Raw genomic sequence first — 25,425 nt, 5'->3', positions numbered from 1 at the left:
GAGTATTGGCCCTCATTCCGAGTTGTTCGCTCTCTAGCTGCTTTTAGAAGCATTGCACACGCTAAGCCGCCGCCTACTGGGAGTGAATCTTAGCTTAGCAAAATTGCGAACGAAAGATTCTCAAAATTGCGAATAGAAATTTCTAAGCAGTTTCTGAGTAGCTCGACACTTACGATCAGTTCAGTCAGTTTCGTTCCTGGTTTGACGTCACAAACACACCCAGCGTTCGCCCAGACACTCCTCCGTTTCTCCAGCCACTCCCGCGTTTTTCCCAGAAACTGCAGCGTTTTTTCACACACTCCCATAAAACGGCCAGTTTCCGCCCAGAAACACCCACTTCCTGTCAATCACACTACGATCACCAGAACGAAGAAAAAACCTCGTAATGCCGTGAGTAAAATACCAAACTTCTTAGCAAATTTACTTGGCGCAGTCGCAGTGCGAACATTGCGCATGCGCAGTTTGCGGGAAATCGCTGCAATGCGATGAAAAAGAACGAGCGAACAACTCGGAATGAGGGCCATTGTGCAGTGTTCCTGGCCCAGAGCTGTCTCGTGATTACCAATAGCCCCTCTTGTTTCCCTTTAACTAGATCTCTACTTGCTGGTTGCATCTCACAAGTACTGGTATAGGGCCTAATTCAGACCTGATCGCAGCAGCAAATTTGTTAGCAGTTGGGCAAAACCATGTGCACTGCAGGTGGGGCAGATGTAACATGTGCAGAGAGAGTTAGATTTGGGTGGGTTATATTGTTTCTGTGCAGGGTAAATACTGGCTGCTTTATTTTTACACTGCAATTTAGATTTCAGTTTGAACACACCCCACCCAAATCTAACTCTCTCTGCACATGTTACATCTGCCCCACCTGCACTGCACATTATTTTGCCCATTAGCTAACAAATTTGCTGCAGCGATCAGATCTGAATTAGGCCCATAGTATGTGTTGGAGATGAACAGAGTGACTGATAGGGTTGTATGTACCGGTACTGCTGGTATGTACATGTACACACTAACAGGGCCTGATTCAGATTTGCAAGCAAAGGAAAAAAATCAAGTTACTGGGCAAAACCATGCTGCACTGCAGGTGGAGCAGATGTAAAATGTGCAGAGAGAGTTTGATTTCGGTGGGGTGTGTTCAAACTGAAATTTAGATTGCGGGGTAAAAATAAAGTTGTCCAGCATATGTGGGCTACATGCAAAAGCTGCCCATATTGACCCAGCAAAAAAAATATATAACTGTATTTGCTCACCTTGCATTGCAACATGGTTTGTTCCAGTCACAAAGTTACTTGCTTTTTTTGCTTTACTTCCAAATCTGAATCGGGCCCACAGAACACAAACAGCCGCTCCCCCTGGTGTGACACTGCGCCACCTACTGTACAAACACCACAGAGATATTGCAGCTGCTATCTGTAGTATCATGCACTCAGTCACCTCTCTGCACCCCCACCTACTGTAAGCGTCAGATGGAGCTGTACATGTGTCATACATATATCGCATGGAAGCTGCAGCGGTGAGACAGATACGAGCTCTCCCCTTCGGGTGCTGCGCCACACTGCGCTATGACAATGATTTCCATGGCTCTTCTCCTATCTCACGCAGGTGGTGAACCCATCCTTCCCCAACCCCCGCAGACGCCTCCGCCTGCGAGACTTGGCTGAGAGAGTCATTGACGCCCAGCAGAATGAGCAGGAGCTGAACAAGCTGCTGAACGAAGCCTTGCTGGAGAGAGAGACCGTACAAGTGTGAGTCATCTGCCGGCGTTTCTGTCCACTGCCCCGGCACGGTCCACGTAGGGGCAGACAATCCCTACTCCTACCCTAGCGTAGGCATGACTCTGCAGCTGGCGTGGGACTGTAAGTCTCAGCATGCCCTTACGGGGGTGGTCTTCAGTATGCCGACTGACGGGATCCCGACAGCCGGCATACCGACACTTATTCTCCCTCGTGGGGGTCCACGACCCCCCTGGAGGGAGAATAAAATAGTGTGGCGCGTGTAGCGCGCCACCGTGCCCGTAGCGTGGCGAGCGCAGCGAGCCCGCAAGGGGCTCATTTGCGCTCGCCACACTGTCGGTAAGCCGGCGGTCGGGCTCCCGGCGCCGGTATGCTGGTCGCCGGGAGCCCGACCGCCGGCATATCGTAGTGAACCCCCTTACGGTGTCTGGAAAGTTGCAGGTAACCAACGGTAAAAGGTGTTGTGCATACAGCAAATAGGGATCCACCACCTCCCTTACCTGCCGTGCTGAATGCCATCTGCTACTTGGGGAACCAGGTAGGACCGCCATGGTACTAAGGCTGGCATGAACAAGCATAGTGAGGGCACGACCTCCATGAAGCGGGCTAACCTTCCCATGCCTCTTTGTCAGGCCTGGTGTACCCCATCCCCGTCCTCCATCCCCCTCCACATCCCCAACCCGGACCCTTCTTGGCACCCCTGGAAGTGAGTGATTTTAATGAGATTGTCCAAGTGTGTACAACAACTGAACCTCTACACCGGTCAGTTACAGGTCAGACTTTGTAAGAAAACCTGGCTCTGCAAACCTGCAGCCCCACACGGGCATCACCTCATATAGGCCGTTCTCCCTAAGCACTGTCTCACCTATTGATGTACCCTCATATACAGAGCCTCAATATGCCATGTGGCGTGAGACGCCTGGCGCTAATGAGCTGCACAGAGTGGTGTATAGTTTCTTCCTGCACGGATGTGCGTCTTAGCGGAACTCCAACGCACCAAAACCGCTTCACGAGACGGCACGGAGTCTTTTTATATGCGACACTTGTACATCTGTGTGTGACCGAGGGGGTCCCGCGTCTCGCAAAGCTTTGTAGTTCATCGCATTGCAGCTAAGACGCATATTCGCTCGAAAAAGATGCTTGATGACGACACGGGACGCGCTGCGCTGAAAAGGGGATGTTTGGTGCAGCTTCAGCAATAGTGTATGAGAACCTGTCTGTATGATGAGTAAGCCCAGGGAACCACCCGTGTTACCTGACACCTGGGTTCTCCAGACCAGCTTCTCTGGCGTTGGGGTTTGGCTGAGTGTACTTTATATGGCTATGAACTCCCAGCTGAAAGCAATATCTATTTCCGCAGCTTAAAAGGGAAATACACCTACCGCTTGTCCATGCGCTTCATCAGCCCGGAGATGGAAACTCGTTTCTCGGTGGAGAAGGAGAAGCAGAGCGGCGCGGCCTTCAGCTGTTCCTGCGTGGTCCTGTTCTTCACCGCAGTGGTTCAGATGCTCATTGATCCTATGTAAGTCTATGGAGATTTGTGCTGACACGAGACGTCACTGTGCGCTGTCTGTCGCTCTTCTGCGCTCAACTGAAGCAGCTGTCGCAGAACTGAGAGATGGTGTCAGTGTTACATACATCCTATTGCCATTGGTCAGGGGCTAGGCTGGATAAATCCAACTTGGTTAGGGTGGATCAGGGAGGGGCGCGCGTGTGTGTGTGTGTTTCTGAGTCCTCATTCAGTACACTGGACCAAAGAGTAGCTACCAGGAAGAAGAGACAGGAGCCTTACCATGAGGTGGGAGAATGTGTGCATAGGAAGTGTAGTACTGGTTCTATAATGTTTGCACGTATATTTATTATAGTATGTTTAACCTTTTCCTGACCACTTATATTATTTATATTATTTATATATGTTTGATACAGCCTATACTATGGATGGGATGTAGTCATGTGACCGTCAGCCAGTAGACCGACGGTCAAATAACCTCCCCTACATCCCACCCCTTCACAATCCCCACGGTTGGCATGCCGACCAACAGGGACTTTTCCCACCCATAGAGTGCGGTCGCCACCGAGCCCACAGCGTGGCAAGCGCAGCAAACCCGCAAGGGGCTTGGTGCACTCGCAGCCCATTTGGTGTCTGAAAGGGAAGGGAGGAGGCCCCGGACCTAGCATGAATCCGTAGGGTCACCCACAGACAGTGGTACGGTGTTGGGAAAATGATATAAGGCTTGGTAGAAATCTCTGAATTGGGCGGTTGGGTGGGAATTATTTTATCAATAACTTCTTCCGGAGTTTGGCAGCTAGAAGAGAGTCCGCTTTACCCCGCCTTATCGTAGAACCGCTCTTGAAGTCTTTGTACTAGCTGCTCTAGATGCTCCGGGGAGGCTGAACTTCGCCTGCTGGTAACCCCGCACCCTTGGCGCGATATAGTGACATCATGTAAAGCAGGAGCACAATCATCATAGGGGTTTACTACGTTTTTCACGCATTTGCAAATGATCGCCCGTGGCCCTTAAATGCACTGCTAAGACAAGGGCATTATATCGGCGTGGAATGTTCTGTAACAATATATAAATTAGAACTCATATAGGAAAAGACACGTTGAACCCAAGTCTGTTCCCAGCTACTGTACAAGACATTCCTGGGATTTTCTCTGTAACACATGTAAGACCAGAGAATGTATAATCTTATTTCCTTTCTCTTCTACCGTCTCAGGCTGGTCGCCAACTATGTGACTTTCGTAATCGGTGAAATCCTTCTCCTAGTTCTGACCATCTGTTCGCTCGCAGCCATTTTTCCCAGGGTAAGAAGGAGATTATGTGATCAACCGCGCTGACAGTGGGTGCTGGAATCTGAAGGTTTATGCTGTTTATGCGACACATGAATATCTGATACTGACTGCCGTTAGATATAAGGTCCCAGCATTTCATGGCGAGCCGATGCCAGGATAATTATGGTAGTGTGCGGCATATAACGAGAGCGGGAGATATGGATAATAACGGAGATGTCATATGTATATACAGTACTGTGCAAAAGTTTTAGGCAAGTTTGGAACAAAAGCTGCAAAGTAAAGGGCCCATACACTAGGACAATAATGCCCGATTTCATCCGATTTCGGGCATTCGGCCCGATATATCGGATGAAATCGGGCATTTTGGAGGTGTTTCCGATCCGATCCGATGCGCGTTCCCGTGAGCATCGGATTGGATCCTCTAGATTGACCGTGCTGCACTAGCGATCAGGTCCCCGCAGGCATGGCTGGGATCACCCAAGATACATCGTATGCAAAAGGACAGCATACGATGTATCTTGGGAGATCCTGCCACCGGGGAGGCTGCCGGGGTGATCGTCCGCGACATGACGGTCGGACTTGACGCATAAGTGTATGGGGCCCTTTAGAATGCTTTCAAAAATAGAAGTGTTAATAGTTTATTTTTTTCAATTAACAAAATACAAAGTGAATGAACAGAAGAGAAATCTACATCAAATCACTATTTGGTGTGACTGCCATTTGCCTTCAAAACAGCATGATTCTTCTAGGTACACTTGCACACAGTTTTCGAAGGAACTCGGCAGGGAGGTTGTCCCAAACATCTTGGAGAATTAACCACAGATCTTCTGAGGATGTAGACTTGCTCAGATCCTTCTGTCGCTTCATGTAAACCCAGACAGACTTGTTGATGTTAACATCAGAGCTCTGTGGGGGCAATATCATCACTTCCAGGACTCCTTGTTCTTCTTTACGCTGAAGATAGTTCTTAATGACATTGGCTGTATGTTTGGGGTTGTTGTCCTGATGCAGAAAAAAATTGGGATTACATGAAGAGACAGAAGGATTTGGGTAAGCCTACATCCACAGAAGATCTGTGGTTAGTTCTGCAAGATGGTTGGAACAACCTCCCTGCTGAGTTCCTTCAAAAACTATGTGCAAGTGTACCTAGAAGAATTGATGCTGCTTTGAAGGCAAAGGGCAGTCACACCAAATATTGATTTGATTTAGATTTATCTTCTGTTCATTCATTTTGTATTTTGTTAATTGATCAAAATAAACTATTAACACTTCTATTTTTGAAAGCATTCTTACTTTGCAGCTGGTACTCAGAAATGGAATGCTCCTATATGGGGCTATACAATCTCACGCGTTTCGCACTTAGCAGATCATAAGACCGGTGAGGGTGGAACAGGGGTATTAAGTGGCGTGCATACGTAACTAATGTTCTGTAAGGAGCTGCAGACCAGTGTGTAAGTGTACATACGCCTGTTAGGAGACCTAGCATGGGGCAGGTAAGTGCTCACAGATAATAATGATGGTGAAACAGCTGCATATACTGCCGATGCGGAGACGCGTGCACCACGGTTTTGCATACTGCTGATTACAGTTACATTTCTGCGCAGCTGATGCGTAATACACATCTATCCCTTGTAAAACTGCCCCAGCGCTACCGGAGCTTTGGGTAATTAGCTCATGTAGGAAAACATGTCCGTTTGCACAGAAGGAATTGTTGGGTAACACTGCATTCTGTACATGCGTTCTGCTGTCTGTATACAGGATGGTAAGCCATGCTTACTGCTAGTGCGATGGCAAGGTGGAGTAGGAGTCAGTGACCTCCGAATTTGTGTTTCTTGAGGACCAAACATGACAATGCTAACATACTGTACAGCAGTTTCAGTAATTGTGGTACTGCAAGTTCCAGAGCACCCTGTCACCCTGTGCTGGATTTTCAAATGATGCAGTTGAGCCACAGTGCGCCCACTGCTAGACCAGGGGATCTCAGTTCCAGTCCTCCCGTACCATGGACACAACAGGTCATGTTTTCTGGATTTCTCTAACCATGCACAAGTGAGTTACTCTATGTTGCTGGGTCAGTAATCATCCCACCTGCCTCCACAGGCAGAAATACTCATAACATGACCTGTTGGAGGGGTTCCGCAGGGTTGAGAACCTCTGTGATAGGGAATGCACGTCATAACTGAGCACTTCATGTACTACAATGTTACTGTGAATTCTGGTAGCTAAATTACTGGACCTCTCTTATCCCTGTTTCTATAGGTTTTCCCCAAAAAGTTAGTAGCCTTTTCCACTTGGATTGATCGGACCAGGTGGGCACGAAACACTTGGGCGATGTCGGCCATTTTTATTCTGACAATGGCGGATATAGTGGATATGGTAAGAAGCCTTTACAACTTTTTTTTTTTTTTTTGCTAAATATTTTTATTGTTCATTTACAGACAGGAAATGATTCACTAACAGTATGTAGAACATACAATAACCCACATCAGCCAATCAGCCACCTGCCAACACTTTATCAGCATCCTAAAGCAATTTGTATGGATCATAGTGGGTGTGGCTTTAGTAAATCAGGGTGTTGTTTCAGTGCATTGGTATAGCCTATAATGATTAGGGTTTGTACTGATCAGGGTGTGGTTTATACTGTACGTATCAGGGTAATGTTTATATGGATCATGGTGTGATTGAGTAATTTGGTTATATTTGATAAAGCTCAGGGAGAGTGTGGTGTATCAGGGCGTCTTGTTTATACGTAACAGGGTATGGTTTATACAGATCTGGGTGTGAGTTATACAGATCTGGGTGTGAGTTATACGGATCAGGGTGAGAGTTATACGGATCAGGTTGTGAGTTATACAGATATACATACTGTATGTATGTATATGGAGCGTTCTGAAAAAAATGTGTGTGTGTGTGTGTGTATATATATATATATATATATATACATTTCATTCTCATTTATAATCACACATTTCTTAGCAGTCATACCCAGGATTGGAACCCTTGACCTGTTAGACTGAAGACAGACACCTTACTGATAGAGCTAATTGCTCCTGCATAGCAAGTTTGCAGATTCTAACTATATCAATCTACTTAGAATTGTCAGTTCAAAACCATTGCAACTATACAGATCTATGTAGTGTGCAACCACACACTACATAGATCTGCTCAGTCACTCACAATGCTGAATATTTCTCCGACAATTATTTTGCAAGTGTCATACGCAGGATTAGAACCCACAACCTACTACACTGGAAATAGCATCTTGCTGATGGAGCTATTTGCACCTGTATAGGAAGCATGAGAATACTAACTATATGAAGTTACGTGTAATTGTCAGAGAAGTAACTTCATACAGTTAGAATTCTCATGATTCCTATACAGGAGTAAATAGTTCCATCAGTAAGGTGTCTGCTTCCAGTGTAAAAGGTTGCGGGTTCTAATCCTGGGTATGACACTTGTAAAATGTGACTTGTAAGGTGTAGGGACTAGTGGGGGAGTCAGAGTTGGCCACGAAAGAGATAGCAGTGGCTATCAATTAACATAATTGAATTAAGCACTGTGCACACAGGAGAAGTGCCCCCTTTCAGCAGGAGCCCAGTGGTAGCTGACTCCATTGCCTCCCACAATTACGCCTCTGGATCAGTGTGTGATTTATATGGATCAGGATTTGGTTTGGGTGCATATGGTGATGATGTCGGGGAAGCATACTCAGCATAGAGGAAGAGCAGGGGGTTGTGGTAGGGGGTGCTGCTCAGTATAAAACATGCAAGCTGTGTAGCACAACGGTGTGTCACTGGTGGTAATGTTCTGTTGCACAACGGTGTGTCACTGGTGGTAATGTTCTGTTGCACAACGGTGTGTCACTGGTGGTAATGTTCTGTTGCACAACGGTGTATCAATGGTGGTAATGTTCTGTTGCATAACGGTGTGTCACTGGTGGTAATGTTCTGTTGCATAACGGTGTGTCACTGGTGATAATGTTCTGTTGCATAACGGTGTGTCACTGGTGATAATGTTCTGTTGCATAACGGTGTGTCACTGGTGATAATGTTCTGTTGCATAACGGTGTGTCACTGGTGATAATGTTCTGTTGCATAACGGTGTGTCACTGGTGATAATGTTCTGTTGCATAACGGTGTGTCACTGATGGTAATGTTCTGTTGTATAACGGTGTGTCACTGATGGTAATGTTCTGTTGCATAACGGTGTGTCTGTGGTGGTAATGTTCTGCCATCACCATGCGGTGGCGCTGAGATACAGGCAGGAGATAAGGACTAACCACCCTTCCTCCATCTCCCCACAGCTCAGCTGCTTGCAGTACTACTCCACCTCTTACAACAGCACCTCGCCCTCCGCTAACACCTGGGGCTGTGTGGAGAACCCCAAATACTACAGCTACATCGCCGTGCTCGCCCTCATCGCCACCATCATGCTGGTCCAGGTCAGCCACATGGTGAAGCTGACTCTGATGCTGATGATCACCGCCGCCGTGGGAGTCGTCAACATTTACGCCTGGAAGCCAATTTTCGATGATTACGACAGAAAACGCTTCAGTTCCTACGCGTGAGTCTCTCTCCTACCATTACCGTGGTGGCCACTGTCCATTAGCTGGGACATGTTCTGGGCAGGAGGCTCGCCAACATGTGCCATGTATGGGAAGGGTCATAGGTGGTGGTGGTGGTGGTGGTGGTAGTGGTGGTGGGGGGGGGGGGGGGGGTTGACGAAGGATAACTTTAGCATCTTGTTTGCTTATTATTTGAGGTTCGTTGATGTATCAAGCAGTGGAGAACTGACCCTCAGTAACCAATCAGCCTCCAGGTAGCATTTATCAACTACATGCCAGGAAATGATAAGTATAAGGTGATTGGTTGCCATGGGCAACTTCTCCACTGACCGCCTTCTCCACTCTTTTCACTGCTTGATACATAAATCCAATTTTTACTGATTTTTTCTATAAACTGTCCTCTGAGATGTTGGCTTCACTCCCAGTGGACATCAGAGCTTGTGTCATGTGGGGATAACATCGGATAATGCAGTCACTGAACATCCGGGATTTTAGCTGGAATGTTTCTATGTCCGCAGGGCCTTCCTGGTACCTTCCAAGTATTCCATGACTGTGATGATATTTATCATGATGCTGAGCTTCTACTATTTTGCCCGACACGTAAGTTTATTTTTTATCCTTTCTGGCTGTCATCTTCCATAACCCCTCCTGGTGCAACCAGGTACCATAGGCCGGGCCAGACCAAACAAAGCCAAACTCGCCAACGGCCATGAATCAGACAAGAAAAAATAGAAAATCCGATTAGTATACATGCCATACGAAATAATAAACATATACAATATCATATCTACGTAAAGGCAAGGAGAAAAAGAAAAATGGTCCACCAATAAACTTCATGAGAAGAGGGATTAATTAAAACAAAAGAAACTGTTGATCCAAAGAGCTTACAATCTACTGGCTTTATAATGTTGTTAGTTTCATCATATATTTATAAGCACATACCAGGGTTCAAGATGAGCGTTACTGCACTGAGGGAGTTTATAGGAAAAACGAGTGAAATGCGTTTGTTATAGATTGAGAACTGAGGCCTCGCCATCGGGCAGTTATACTGGCACTGCACATCAGTAGATGTCCTGTCCGTGCTGTAGGCCTAAACTGTGTCTCTTGTAGGTGGAGAAGTTGGCCAGGACCTTGTTCCTGTGGAAGATTGACGTCCATGATCAGAAGGAGAAGGTGTATGACATGAGGCGATGGAACGAGGCTTTGGTCACCAACATGCTGCCGGAACACGTGGCCCGACACTTCCTGGGCTCCAAGAAGAGAGATGAGGTAAGAGGAGACCACTGGACAAGATCCGTCCCCACTTTCAGTCTCCGTCCGCGTGCATATGCGTGCTATGGCGCAGTGTGACTGCTTTCTGCTGCGCACGCGCATTTTGTAGATATCCGTCTGCAGGTGGGTGTGCGTCCGACTCAGGATGAGGCTCAGTATGATTAAACCCCTGACTCCTAGATTCCTCCATGGTCTCCGCTCTCACCTATGGGTAGTACAGTAGGTATGAGAACGCTCTGTAATAGATGAAATAAAAGGATATTATCTGATATTTAATTACTCTATAAAAGTGGAGATAAATTACCCTTGCAGTGGGGACAAATTAACTTCATGTTGCAGGGTTTCCCAGCACTCCTGTGTCTGTATGTACAATGGAAGCTGGTGACAGCGTTATACTGGGAACAGTGGGCCTGCGTCTGTAGATACAGTGGTATCCAGCGATGGCGTTATACTGGGTGATGTTGAGTTGTTGATGGCTATTTCCTGTCACGCAGGAGCTATACAGTCAGTCGTATGATGAGATCGGGGTGATGTTTGCTTCCATCCCAAACTTCTCTGACTTCTACACAGAAGAAAGCATCAACAATGGCGGCATCGAGTGTCTGAGGTTCCTCAACGAGATCATCTCGGATTTTGATGCGGTATGTGCCCTGCTATCTGTAATAAATTAATAAATTGCTTTTACATGGCGGAGTATTTTTACTGAAACATAATAAAGAATATGTTGTTACCATAGATAAAGATTACTATCTAGGGGGAGTACCACCAGGGTTGGCCATCAACCATCACTGCAGAGTAAGCCTTGATAGCCTGACCGCGATGGTGAATGGTTTTACCATCCATGGATCTTCACTGGCGGTGAACATTGGCTGAGGAAGATCAGATGGCGGCAGCGATCTGTGCATGTAGGTCCGGGAGGGTCATTGATGGTTTCCTCCAGATGGGTAAAAGCCATCCAACGAGGGTTAAAAGCCAACCAAAGAGCATTAACCTGGTGATGGTCATCCCTAATAGACACCATGCAGAGGTCTGGCCTACCTGAGGTGTGTTGGTGAGTGGGAGGACCAATCGCAAGCCACAGTGTCCATGATTGCGGCTTCTCATTGGTCCCCCCACTGACTGTCCTCTACAAAATGTCACACAGCCAGACGGTGAGACTGACCACTGAGTCCAGGACACAGCAGCCCGGGGAACAGCAGCTGCTAGGAGCAGTAGAGATGCACAAAGAGTCTCCATTGATGGCACCATTGTCATTCACCAATTGATGGCAGGCAACTATTGGAAGGAAAACATTGATGTTTTACCATTGAAGGTCGCTGCCCCATCCCTACAGTGAAGTAACATCTGCAGGGCCAGAGAAACAAAATGCCGCACTTAGGGTAGTCCCAGACTCACAGAATTTTGTTTGCAGCCTCGTAGTGCTACATTCAATGGTCTTTGAGTCGCAGGGTGAGATGGGGGTGTGATGAGGTGCCTCAGCAGGTGTCTTTACTTCTCTCTGATCCCCCCCTGATTCAATCAACCACTTAAACTAATATCACCAAGGTCAACAGATGTGTAAAACTTGTTGATTATTACATACGACAGAGTCCCGAGAGAGGCAGAGTGAAATGCGTCGCTTTGTAGTTTATGGACCACTCAGTGCACATGCTACCCTGTCCCAGCCTACGCCAGTAACGGCATTCCTTTATACCCCGCACACTTTACCTCACTGCATACTTTAGATGAACAAATACTAGTACACCGCCTTTGATGGCAAGCTCTTTGAACATCGGCCCCTGACCATTGATTGACCATTGTCTGCCAGACGCTGATGACCGATAGACATCCCCATGGAGCTCCAGCAATGGAATGGAGCTATACTGCTCCAAGTGGTATTGCAGCACTGGACTCTGCATTAAGTCTAATAAAAGAATACCGGTATACGTGTAACATTAGTGCCGGCACCATTGTCCTAGTTTATCATGGACACATAGACACAGACTCTAGAAATGGATGACTTGAGGCTTGCGGTTCTCTCTGGGAATCTGTTGTCAATAATAAAGGGTGATATTGTCTCTGTTCCAGCTGCTAGATGAGCCGCAGTTCCGGTGCATCACAAAGATTAAAACCATCGGCAGCACTTACATGGCGGCATCCGGGGTGACGCCAGACCCCAACACCAACGGCTACAACAACATCATCAAGGTACAAACCGTTGCCGGAAAGCCTGTATATGGCGTTCCTCTTCAATCTATTTCATCAAAGCAGATAAATGGTGGGACACAGGGCGTATTGCCCCTGTGCTATGGGGGGCATTTGACAGGGCAGGAGCCATATCCTTTTGTTACCTGGCCTGAAGTAACTAAGGGGGAGATTTACTAAGCAGTGAAAAAAGTGGAGAAGTGAGCCAGTGGAGAAGTTGCCCATGGCAACCAATCAGCTGTTCTGTATAATTGTATAGTATGCAAATTATAAATGTTACTTCAATGCTGATTGGTTACCATTGGCAACTTCTCCACTGGCTCACTTCTCCAGACTTTTCTCTGCTTAGTACATCTCCCCCTAAGAGTAACCATCCTTACCACTGGCTCATTTGTGACTTTGCCCCTATTTAATGACTACATTATCTAGAACCAGTGAGATATTTCTCGGTGGTAGCATCGAATGCAAGCCTACAATGTGAGGTGTGCCTAGCGATCCACTCAGTGTATTTAGAGGGGATACATGAAATACGTTTTTCATTTTTGTTCCCCAGGTCACCCCGACTTGTTTAGGCAGAAACAAACTGTTCAGCTGTCAGTAGCGCTGTTCTGTAAATAAAGGGTGAGATTAAAGGGGAGGGGAAGGTATGGAAGTGGGGTTTCTGAGGCTGGCTGAAGTGACCACTGTGGCAGCCATGTTGGGATAGGCAAGAACCACTATTGTGACTGTTATGTGTGCATAAAATACCTCACACACAGGGACGTTCATATGTACATATGGACCAACACTGCCGATGGGAAATTCAAGACAAACCAAGCCACGATATGGATCCTAACAAAGTACAGGTCACCAAAACTACAGTACATGTACACTCTTGTCAGGGCAGGCGTGTGCATTTAGTACATACGCCTCAATATAGTTGTCCTGGGACTGGGGAAGGAAGCTGCTGTCTCAGGACTCTTTTACGGTTCATCTCTGATCTCTCCGCAGAAGGAAGAGATCTCGGATAAAGAGCGCTGGCAGCACCTGGCCGACCTGGCGGACTTTGCTCTGGCAATGAAAGTGACGTTGATGAATATTAACTACCAGTCGTTTAACAACTTTATGCTGCGGATTGGTAAGTGGTCCCCGCACACCCACCCACCCACCCGCACCCCCCACACACTGGAAAACCCACAAAATATCTGTGCCACTTATAAGTCTCCCAATAATGTGCATTATATACAGTATATATACATATATACACAGTATATATATACACATATATATATATATATATATATATATACACATACATACATACAATCAAAAATACATAAATACATGCAATTAAAAAAAAGTGCATTCTCCATACAAAAATTCAAATGTAGAAAAACGTATTTATTCTGACAATGGGCCTAATTCAGACCTGATCGGTGCTTTGCGTTTTCGCACAGCAGCCGATCAGTTCTGAACTGTGCATGCACGGGCGCCGCAGTGCGTCGGCTCATGCCAGACAGCCGACGGGCGTCTCAGCCCTGCAACTGCCTGATTGACTGGCAGAGGCGGTTGCTGGGCGGGAGCGGGCAGACCGGCAGCGTTTGGCCACCGTTTTAAGGGAGCGGTCCAGGCAACGAAGGCGTTCCCGGACCGTGTGGTGGGGGCGGGCCGCGGTGGCGGCGTGACGTCACACGCAGCCGCTGCGACCCGGACAGCGACGAGTAGCTCCCTGCTAGCGCGCAGGAGCTGCGCTGGCTGGGAGTTACTCTTCTGGTAGAAAAGCATCGCCGCTGTGCGATGCTTTGGTACTTATGCGGGGGGGGTCGTGCCTGACATGCGGGGGGACTAGCCCCGTTCTGTGCGTCCCCCCCGCATGTCAGGGAAGCTGATCGTAGCTGTGATAAATTTAGGTCTGTATTAGGCCCAATACTCACCAAAAAAATATAACATAGGGGGTAATTCAGATCTGATCGTAGCAGCAAATTTGTTAGCAGTTGGGCAAAACCATGTGGGGCAGATGTAACATGTGCAAAGAGTTAGATTTGGGTGGCTTATATTGTTTCTGTGCAGGGTAAATACTGGCTGCTTTATTTTTACACTGCAATTTAGATTTCAGTTTGAACACACCCCACCCAAATCTAACTCTCTCTGCACATGTTACATCTGCCCCAAACCCCCCCTTCCCTTTGCAGTGACCATGGGGCCTAGTTCAGACCTGATCGCTAGGCTGCGTTTTCGTACAGCCTGCGATCAGGTCTGAACTGTGCATGCGTATGCACCGCCATGCGCAGGCACGTCGGTCCACAGCGACGAGCAGCGACAGGTGGTGCAAGAAAAGCAATCGCACGGGTGATCGCAAAGTGACTGACAGGAAGAGACCCTTTTTAAGGGGTGTCCGGAAAAACGCAGGAAGGAGCAGGCGTTTGGAGGGAGGGTTTCTGACGTCAGCTCCAGCCCCGATCATCGCACGGGAAGAGTAAGTCCTGGTCTGTGCAGAGACTGCACAAACTTCTGTTTGTGCAGCTCTCCTGCACATGCGATCGCACTGCTGCACAGCGATTTCTTCCTCCCCTGTAGGCGGCGACTGCCTGATCGCAGAGATGCAAAAAATAGGATTTTAATTACCTACCGGTAAATCCTTTTCTCGTAGTCCGTAGAGGATGCTGGGGTCCACATTAGTACCATGGGGTATAGACGGGTCTCTTGGCAGTCATGGGCACTTTAAGAGTTTAATAGTGTGGGCTGGCTCCTCCCTCTATGCCCCTCCTACCAGACTCAATCTAGAAACTGTGCCCGAGGAGACGGACATACTGTACTTCGAGAGAAGGAAATACACAGATAGTGGTGAGATTCACACCAGCTCACACATAACAGAAAACCAAGCTAACCAGCATGAAACAATACAGCAACGGCTGAAACAACAGTACTTAACCAAGTAACATTGCAGTACTTAACTAAGTAACAAATGCAGGAAAACGAAGCGCTGGGCGGGCGCCCAGCATCCTCTACGGACTACGAGAAAAGGATTTACACATTAGTACCATGGGGATGTACCAAAGCTCCCAGTACGAGAGGGAGAGCGCGGAGGCTCCTACAGAACCGATTGACCAAACTGTAGGTCCTCAGAGGCCAAAGTATCGAACTTGTAGAACTTAGCAAACGTGTTCGATCCTGACCAAGTAGCCGCTTGGCAAAGTTGTAAAGCCGAGACACCCCGGGCAGCCGCCCAGGAAGAACCCACTTTACGAGTAAAGTGGGCCTTAACGGATTTTGGACACAGCAAGCCTGCCGTAGAATAAGCATGCTGGATAGTACACCTGATCCAGCGAGAAATCGTTTGCTTAGCAACAGGCCACCCAGCCTTGTTGGGATCATAAAGGACAAACAGAGCGTCCGACTTTCTGTGACGAGAAGTTCTCTTCACATAAATCTTCAAAGCCCTTACAACATCCAAGGATTTTGAAGTAATTGAGGAGTCAGTAGCCACTGGCACCACAATAGGTTGGTTGATATGAAAAGCCGACACAACCTTCGGAAGAAATTGCTGACACGTCCTGAGCTCAGCTCTATCTTCATGGAAAATCAAGTAGGGGCTCTTGCAGGACAATGCCCCCAATTCCTACACACATCTAGCAGATGCCAATGCAAATAGTGTGACCGCCTTCCAAGTAAGGAACTTGACATCAAGCACCTGTAAAGGTTCGTACCAATCCGATTGCAGGAACTGCAGCACCACATTAAGATCCCAAGGTGTCGTAGGAGGCACAAAGGGAGGCTGGATGTGCAGAACCCCTTTCAAGAATGTCTGAACCTCAGGGAGGACAGCCAATTGTTTCTAGAAGAAAATGGACAAGGCCAAAATCTGGACTTTTATGGAGCCCAACCGCAGGCCCACATCCACACCTGCTTGCAGAAAGAGGAGAACCGCCGTAGTTGAAACTCCACCGTAGGAAACTTCTTGGATTCACACCAAGACACGTACTTTTTCCAAATTCGATGGTAATGTTTAGACGTTACTCCTTTCCTAGCCTGTTTCAGGGTAGGAATAATCTTGTTCGGAATGCCCTTCCGAGCTAAGATCTGGCGATCAACCTCCATGCCGTCAAACGTAGCCGTGGTAAGTCTTGATAAGCGAACGGTCCCTGTTGCAGAAGGTCCTCTCGAAGAGGAAGAGGCCTCGGATCTTCCAGCAGTAACTCCAGAAGATCCGTGTACCAAGCCCTTCTTGGCCAGTCCGGAGCAATGAGGATCGCCTGAACTACTGTTCTTTTTATTAGTTTGAGAATCCTTGGGATGAGTGGAAGTGGAGGGAACACATACACTGACTTGAACATCCACGGAGTTACCAGGGCGTCCACCGCCACTGCCTGTGGGTTCCTTGACCTGGAACAGTACCTCCGAAACTTCTTGTTGAGGCGGGAGGCCATCATGTCTATTTGAGGTACGCCCCAAAGACTTGTCACCTCTGCGAACACCTCTGGGTGGAGGCCCCACTCTCCTGGATGGAGATCATGTCTGCTGAGGAAGTCCGCTTCCAAGTTGTCCACTCCGGGAATGAAGATTGCGACAGCGCCACCGCGTGTTTTTCCGCCCAGAGGATGATTCTTGTTAACTCTGACATTGCAGCTCTGCTCTTCATTCCACCTTGTCGGTTTATGTAGGCCACTGTCGTTACATTGTACGACTGAACCTGATGGCTTGATCTTTCAGAAGATGTGCCACTTGTAGAAGACCGTTGTACACGGCCCTTAGTTCCAGAATGTTTATCGGAAGGATGGATTCCAGACTTGACCACCTTCCTTCGAAGTTTTCCCCTTGGGTGACTACTCCCCAACCTCTGAGACTTGCATCCGTGGTTAGAAGGATCCAATTCTGAAACCCGACCCTGCGACCCTCTAGTAGGTGAGAAGTTTGCAGCCACCAGAGCAGCGAGATTCTGGCTTTCGGTGACAGATGTATTCTTTGGTGCATGTGAAGATGAGATCCCGACCATTTGTCCAGGAGATCCAGTTGGAAAAACCGTGCATGAAATCTTCCATACTGTAGAGCCTCGTAGGAGGCAACCATCTTCCCCAGAATGCTAATGCACTGATGAACCGGTACCCGACTGGCTTCAGTACATCCCGGACCATTGTTTGTATCACCAACGCTTTCTCCTCCGGCAGAAACACCCTCTGTACTTCCGTGTTGAGGATCATCCCCAGGAAGAACAGTCTCCTTGTCAACTCCAGATGCGACTTTGGAAGATTCAGGATCCAGTAGTTGAGTTGAGAGAGCAATGTTCTGCAACAGCTTCTCGCTGGAAGACGCTTTTATCAGCAGATCGTCCAGATAAGTACTTATGTTCACACTCTGCTTGCGGAGGAGTAGCATCATCTCCGCCATGACCTTGGTGAACACCCTCGGTGCTGTGGAGAGGCCAAACGGCAGTGCCTGGAACTTATAGTGACAGTCCAGCAGCGCAAATCTGAGATAAGCCTGGTGAGGCAGCCAGATCGGAATGTGAAGGTACGCATCCTTGATATCCAGGGATACTAGAAATTCCCCCTCCTCCAGACCTGAGATCACTGCTCTCAGTGACTCCATCTTGAATTTGAATTCCCTCAAAAAAGGGTTCAACGACTTTAGGTTCAATATTGGCCCGACCGAACCATACGGTTTCGGTACCACAAACAGGTTTGAGTAATAACCCTTGTTTGCTAGGTGAGGTGGAACTGGAACAATGACATTTGACTTAAGCAATTTTTGAATGGCTTCCTGTAGGATAGCACTTTCTGTCAGCAAAGCTGGTAAGCCTGATTTGAAGAATCTGGGAGGTGGGAGTTCTTGAAACTCCAGTCTGTACCCCTGGGTAACAATATCTTGTACCCAGGGGTCTATGCCTGATGACGCCCAGACATGACTGAAATTTCTTAATCTTACTCCCACCTGCCCGATCTCAAGGCTAGGAGGTCCACCGTCATGCTGAGGATTTTGAGGAAGCAGAACCAGGTTTCTATTCCTGGGAACCTGTTGGTGCAGGTTTTCTGTATTTCCTCCGACCTCCTCTAAAGAAAGTGGAAGGGGGTTTGGACTGTTTTTCGGGGTCCGAAAGGACTGCATTGTAGATGTAGGATAAGATTTCCTAGTAGGCGGTGCTGCTGAGGGAAGAAATGTGGACTTACCTGCAGTTGCCGTGGAGATCCACGCATCTAACACTTCCCCAAACAGAGCCTGACCTGTGAAGGGTAGGTTCTCCACATTCTTCTTGGATTCCGCATCCGCAGACCATTGGCACAGCCAGAGACCCCTGCCAAGACAGCCATGGAAGAAGCACTTGCATTGAGATGGCCAAGGTCCTTCATGGCCTCCACCATGAAACCTGCAGAGTCCTGTATGTGACATAAGAACAATTCAATATCACTTCTATCCATAGAATCTAATTCCTCTAGTAATGTGCCTGACCACTTTACTATGGCTTTGGAAATCCACACACACGCAATAGTGGGTCGTAACGTTACGCCAGTAGCTGTGTATAAGGATTTGAGTGTAGTCTCAATCTTACGATCAGCCGGCTCTTTTACCGCGGTGAACCCAGGGACAGGTAAATCCACTTTTTTTCGACAACCTAGACACAGAACCGTCTACTACAAGTGGGATTTCCCACTTTTTCCTGTCCTCCTCAGGGAAAGGAAAAGCAACGAGAACCCTTTTTGGGATCTAAATTTTTTCTCTGGGTTTTCCCAGGATTTTTCAAACAATGCGTTTAATTCCTTAGACGTAGAGAATGTAAGAGAGGATTTCTTAGTGTCAGTAAAGTAAGCCTCCTCTACCTGCTCAGGTACCTTATCAGTAATGTGTAAAATGTCCCTAACAGCCTCAATCATGAGTTGCACCCCCTTAGCAAGGGATGCATCTCCCCCCCGTATATCCCCATCACCGTCCCCTGTATCAGAGTCGGTATCCGTGTCAGCTTGCATTATCTGGGCAAGAGCACGCTTCTTAGGGTAAATTGGGGTCTTTGAAGTGGTAGTGGGAGCTGAACACGACAAAACCTCAACAGACTTTTTCAAAACCTGTGTTTCAGTCTCATTTTGAGCTATCCAAGATGAAATCTGGGATATCATTCCCCTAATAGAATCCACCCATGGGGGTTCGGATTCAGAAAGCTGAGACAGTATATTACAGTCCTAAGTACATGGAATAGACTCTTCTGGAGAAGATACACACTCTGCAGCACAGGATACAGAGTTCCTAGACATGTTGATGTGAGCTATACAAAAACACACACACACACACACACACACACACACACACACACACACACACACACACACACACACACACACACACACACACACACACAGGAAAATGCAGACACAGTTTCCCCCAGAGTACCTTCAGAGAGACACAGAGTATAAGGAGCCAGCCACACAGCGCCCCAGTAGGCAGTTATACACTAACGGCCGGCGCTGACTGAATAATCTTAAAAGGATTACACAGTTAATATAACACTCTCCCCCCTTGTCTATAACCCTTGGTACCGCAGAGGTATTGGGAGTTATGTGGAGGCAGCGCTCCCTGTCAGCATTCTCAGTGTGATCTGCAGGGAGAAAATGGCACTTGTGAGATGCTGGATCCGCTCTGAGGAGAAGCCCCGCCCCCTGTAATGGCGCGTCTTCCCGCTTGTACAGATTATACTGGCCTGAGGTGATTTCGCTGCTAACAATGGGATTAGCCCCTGTTAGCATAGTGACTAGTTGTAGGGTATTTGCGCTGGCCCAGGGCGCCCCGCACAACAAGTACCGCTGAGCCCTCCGGAGCGCAGCCTGTCAGAGCTGCGCTCCTACCCTTGTGCCGCCATTCCCACCGGCGACCCGCTTTCCGGGGCACCGGTGTCATACTCACAACTCCATCTTCTGGCTCTGTTAGGGGTGGCGGCCGTGCTGCAGGAGTGAGAGGTCGCCTCAGGGGCTTGCGATCATCACCCTCAGGAGCTCAGTGTCCTGTCAGCGGAGATAGAGAACCATTAACCTCTAGGGTTGGTTCCTACTCCCCCCCCTAAGTCCCATGAAGCAGCCTGCCTGTACCTAACTCTTAGAAAAACAATAAAACTAGAAAAACTCCTAGGAGCTCCCCTAGCTGTGACCGGCTCCTCCGGGCACATTTTCTAAACTGAGTCTGGTAGAAGGGGCATAGAGGGAGGAGCCAGCCCACACTATTAAACTCTTAAAGTGCCCATGGCTCCCAAGGGACCCGTCATGGTACTAATGTGGACCCCAGCATCCTCTAGGACGTAAGAGAAAATGCACCCTAGCGATCAGGACTGAATTAGGCACATGGTTTTGCCCAACTGCTAACAAATTTGCTGCTGCGATCAACTCTGAATTAGGCCCATAGCCATAGTGTATATGTGCAAAGTCGATGTTTTGGTCCATATAGGACCTTCTTCAGGACAAGCAGCTGAGCATCAGTACAGCAACACAGCCAGATATACAGTATATATACACTGCTCAAAACAATAAAGGGAACACTAAAATAACACATCCTAGATCTGAATGAATGAAATATTGTTATTAAATACTTTGTTCTTTACATAGTTGAATGTGCTGACAACAAAATCACACAAAAATTATCAATGGAAATCAAATTTACTAACCCATGGAGGTCTGGATTTGGAGTCACACTCAAAATTAAAGTGGGAAAACACACTACAGGCTGATCCAACTTTGATGTAATGTCCTTAAAACAAGTCAAAATGAGGCTCAGTAGTGTGTGTGGCCTCCACGTGCCTGTATGACCTCCCTAAAACGCCTGGACATGTTCCTGATGAGGTGGCGGATGGTCTCCTGAGGGATCTCCTCCCAGACCTGGACTAAAGCATCCGCCAACTCCTGGACAGTCTGTGGTGCAACGTGGCCTTGGTGGATGGAGCGAGACATGATGTCCCAGATGTGCTCAATTGGATTCAGGTCTGGGGAACGGGCGGGCCAGTCCATAGCATCAAAGCCTTCGTCTTGCAGGAACTGCTGACACACTCCAGCCACATGAGGTCTAGCATTGTCTTGCATTAGGAGGAACCCAGGGCCAACCGCACCAGCATATGGTCTCACAAGGGGTCTGAGGATCTCATCTCGGTACCTAATGGCAGTCAGGCTACCTCTGGCGAGCACATGGAGGGCTGTGCGGCCCCCCAAAGAAATGCCACCGCACACCATTACTGACCCACTGCCAAACCGGTCATGCTGGAGGATGTTGCAGGCAGCAGAACGTTCTCCTTGGCGTCTCCAGACTCTGTCACGTCTGTCACATGTGCTCAGTGTGAACCTGCTTTCATCTGTGAAGAGCACAGGGCGCCAGTGGCGAATTTGCCAATCTTGGTGTTCTCTGGCAAATGCCAAACGTCCTGCACGGTGTTGGGCTGTAAGCACAACCCCCACCTGTGGACATCGGGCCTTCATACCACCCTCATGGAGTCTGTTTCTGATCGTTTGAGTAGACACATGCACATTTGTGGCTTGCTGGAGGTCATTTTGGAGGGCTCTGGCAGTGCTCCTCCTGTTCCTCCTTGCACAAAGGCGGAGGTAGTGGTCCTGCTGCTGGGTTGTTGCCCTCCTACGGCCTCCTCCACGTCTCCTGATGTACTGGCCTGTCTCCTGGTAGCGCCTCCATGCTCTGGACACTACGCTGACAGACACAGCAAACCTTCTTGCCACAGCTCGCATTGATGTGCCATCCTGGATGAGCTGCACTACCTGAGCCACTTGTGTGGGTTGTAGACTCCGTCTCATGCTACCACTAGAGTGAAAGCACCGCCAGCTTGCAAAAGTGACCAAAACATCAGCCAGAAAGCATAGGAGCTGAGAAGTGGTCTGTGGTCACCACCTGCAGAACAACTCCTTAATTGGGGGTGTCTTGCTAATTGCCTATAATTTCCACCTGTTGTCTATTCCATTTGCACAACAGCATGTGAAATTGATTGTCAATCAGTGTTGTTTCCTAAGTGGGAAGTTTGATTTCACAGAAGTGTGATTGACTTGGAGATACATTGTGTTGTTTAAGTGTTCCCTTTAAGTGTTTTTTTTTTTGAGCAGTGTGTGTCATCATACAGGTGTCTCAATTAATAATGATGATGCAGTAATGGATCTTTAATGGTCTGTATGTTTCTGATACAGTTTTAATAGTGGGCTAAAGCTGCAATTAGGTAATGAAGCTGTGTTTTTATAATAACTGGCAGCATTCAATTGGCCTGGTACTGTTCTGCATTGCCGTGTGAGTGCTGTGACTCATGCACGTTTGGCTACTCTGCCTGCCATTACTTGATGTCAGATTATTATATGACTATTTTGCTGTTACTGTTGCATATACATCAAATTGTATTCTGGTCACTCTTGTTGGCTGCCAGCCCTGACCCCTTGCTTGTCTTATTCTTACACTCCAAGCCAACTGCCATGACTTATGACCTCTCTATGGGGTTATATTTATTCATCACAAAAAAGCCTGTAGGCTTACAAGTATTTTTGTTGGAAATATACGATACATATGCCTCTGTATTTGTTATATGCAGCTGTGGGTTAAACACCATGTTTACGTGGCATATATACTTGCACAAAAGCCCAGTCTGATAACACCAGGCCAGCCGAGTTACCAACCCTGGACCTCCACAGGGTCTGATGTAAAGTTCTCTATCGAAAAAAAAATCTCTGGTTCCCAAAGTTAATATTAGTCAGGCCACATGAATATTAATCAGGTCTTATGAATATTATTCCGGCCACATAAATATTAGTCAGGTCTCATGCTTATTATTCCGGCCACATGAATATTAGTCAGGTCTCATGCTTATTATTCCAGCCACATGAATATTAGTCAGACCTCATGAATATTATTCCTGCTACATAAATATTAGTCCGGTCTTATGAATATTATTCTGGCCACATGAATATTAGTCAGGCCTCATGAATATACTGTAAGTCAGGTCTCATGAATATAAGTCGGGCCTCCTGAATATTATTCGGTCACATAAATATTAGTTAGGCCTCATGAATATTAGTCAGAGCTCATGAATATCGGTCAGGGCTCATGAATATCGGTCAGGGCTCATGAATATCAGTTAGGCCTCATGAATATTAGTCAGAGCTCATGAATCTCGGTCAGGCTTCAGGAATATTAGTCAGGGCTCAGGAATATTAGTCAGGGCTCATGAATATTGGTCAGGCCTCAGGAATATCAGTCAGGGCTCATGAATATCGGTCAGGGCTCATGAATATCAGTTAGGCCTCATGAATATTAGTCAGAGCTCTTGAATCTTGGTCAGGCTTCAGGAATATTAGTCAGGGCTCAGGAATATTGGTCAGGCCTCATGGACAGCATTTATGCAGTATACCAGTGATGTCACTGGTTGCTAGCAAACAGCATACTGGTTCAGCCCACAGAATAGCTCCACATTGTAGGTGACCCATCTAGATTTACTGTCATGGCCTGTTACCTGCCGCCTGGAAATGTGAAGCGATGACGCAGTGTTAGAAATGTGTAAGAATAAATGCAATGTCATATTTGTGCAGGACTGAATAAAGGAGGCGTTCTGGCAGGCGTGATCGGAGCCCGGAAACCGCACTACGACATCTGGGGGAATACGGTGAACGTGGCAAGCAGAATGGAATCCACTGGTGTCATGGGAAACATTCAGGTATCCTCTGCAGAGTTTAGTGACAGAGAACAACGCACACATGCTAAGTGTTATCCCCAGTGTGTCTTTGTAAGAAGCATACAGCAACTACATTTTGGGGAACCTCGCTACCAAGCGCCCTAGAAACAGATTCCTGACCAGTCTCTTCTGTTTTGCAGGTTGTGGAGGACACACACGACATCCTCAAGGAATACGGCTTCCGCTTTGTCAGGAGAGGTCCTATCTTCGTTAAGGGAAAAGGCGAATTGCTCACTTTTTTCATGAAGGGTCGGGACAAACAAGGCTCCTTTATCAACGGCTCCTCGGTCACCCTGCCCCACCAGGTGGTAGAAAACTCCTGATAAGCGGCCGAGCCACCACGCAGAGATCTCAGCGGGAGTCGCCACAGGAGGTCAGAGTAGGCCGATGCCTCAGACAAGGAAGTCATACAGAAATAACAAGGAAAACAAAAAGACCTTATGGACCACTTATACATAGTTAAATCATTTTTCTTCATTTCTGGAGTTGCCTTTTTAAAAAAAATTCTGCCTGACATCCTCGAGTCCTGCAGGCTCTTGGGAGACAAGATAGGAGGCTGACTTGGTTAAATGCGTCCTGGGGGGTTCACAAGACCCATCGATGAAGACCACAGGTGATTGTGCCTCACCAGTAGATATTGTAGAGGATACAAAGAAGATGCTTTGTGACACAACAGACTGGAAAGGAGCCTTATACCCGAACATACAAGATGAGCACAGACATATACAGTGAATGGTGCGAAACGCGTCGTCGGAGAAGCAGCACACATCTTTGGTGCAATGGGACAGTTTGAATCATAAACAGGACAGCTGATTTACTGTGATAATAATCTGCCCATGTAGTTAGTGGGAATGCAATGAGTGTGAGTGCAATATATTTCATTATATTTGGAGTAAAAGAAAAAAAAGTAAAAAAAAAAAAAAATGATTAAAAAAAGTAAAATTAAAAAACCACTATATACTAACAAACACACACACAACAAGAAAACACATTAAAACCATTTATATTTGTCATTGTCGGCTAGTATTTCCTTCCGGATACTGCCGCCACCTCGCTTACCCGCTCCTCTTCTCTTGCTTTAAATATGAATTTGCAGGGACCTGGGAGGAAGACTGTTTATCGAATCCTCACCCACAGCTTACCGAGAGAAAAGGTCAGCGCTTAGGGCAGAGAAACCTTCATTCTGAGTCTCTGTCATTTCTATATATTTTTT

At 47.4% G+C, this 25,425-nt stretch overlaps 1 protein-coding gene across 2 annotated transcripts in view; it reads left to right on the top strand.

The window, feature by feature from the left end:
• ADCY3 (adenylate cyclase 3) overlaps window positions 1-25,148 on the top strand; it is a 241,451-nt gene extending 216,303 nt beyond the window's left edge. For both annotated transcript variants that reach the window (XM_063915060.1, XM_063915059.1), the window contains exons 9-20: window positions 1,603-1,745; window positions 3,094-3,255; window positions 4,455-4,542; window positions 6,790-6,906; window positions 8,834-9,093; window positions 9,613-9,694; window positions 10,205-10,363; window positions 10,861-11,007; window positions 12,434-12,553; window positions 13,541-13,667; window positions 24,070-24,194; window positions 24,353-25,148. In XM_063915060.1, the coding sequence (XP_063771130.1) occupies window positions 1,603-1,745; window positions 3,094-3,255; window positions 4,455-4,542; window positions 6,790-6,906; window positions 8,834-9,093; window positions 9,613-9,694; window positions 10,205-10,363; window positions 10,861-11,007; window positions 12,434-12,553; window positions 13,541-13,667; window positions 24,070-24,194; window positions 24,353-24,535 (1,713 nt within the window). In that variant the 3' untranslated portion in view covers window positions 24,536-25,148. The remainder of the gene's footprint in view (window positions 1-1,602; window positions 1,746-3,093; window positions 3,256-4,454; window positions 4,543-6,789; window positions 6,907-8,833; window positions 9,094-9,612; window positions 9,695-10,204; window positions 10,364-10,860; window positions 11,008-12,433; window positions 12,554-13,540; window positions 13,668-24,069; window positions 24,195-24,352) is intronic.
• The last annotated feature ends 277 nt before the right edge of the window (window positions 25,149-25,425 follow it).

This window comes from Pseudophryne corroboree, chromosome 4, assembly GCF_028390025.1.
Source record: "Pseudophryne corroboree isolate aPseCor3 chromosome 4, aPseCor3.hap2, whole genome shotgun sequence".
NCBI classification, from domain to species: domain Eukaryota; kingdom Metazoa; phylum Chordata; class Amphibia; order Anura; family Myobatrachidae; genus Pseudophryne; species Pseudophryne corroboree.
This window is presented reverse-complemented; position numbering and strand designations above follow the sequence as displayed.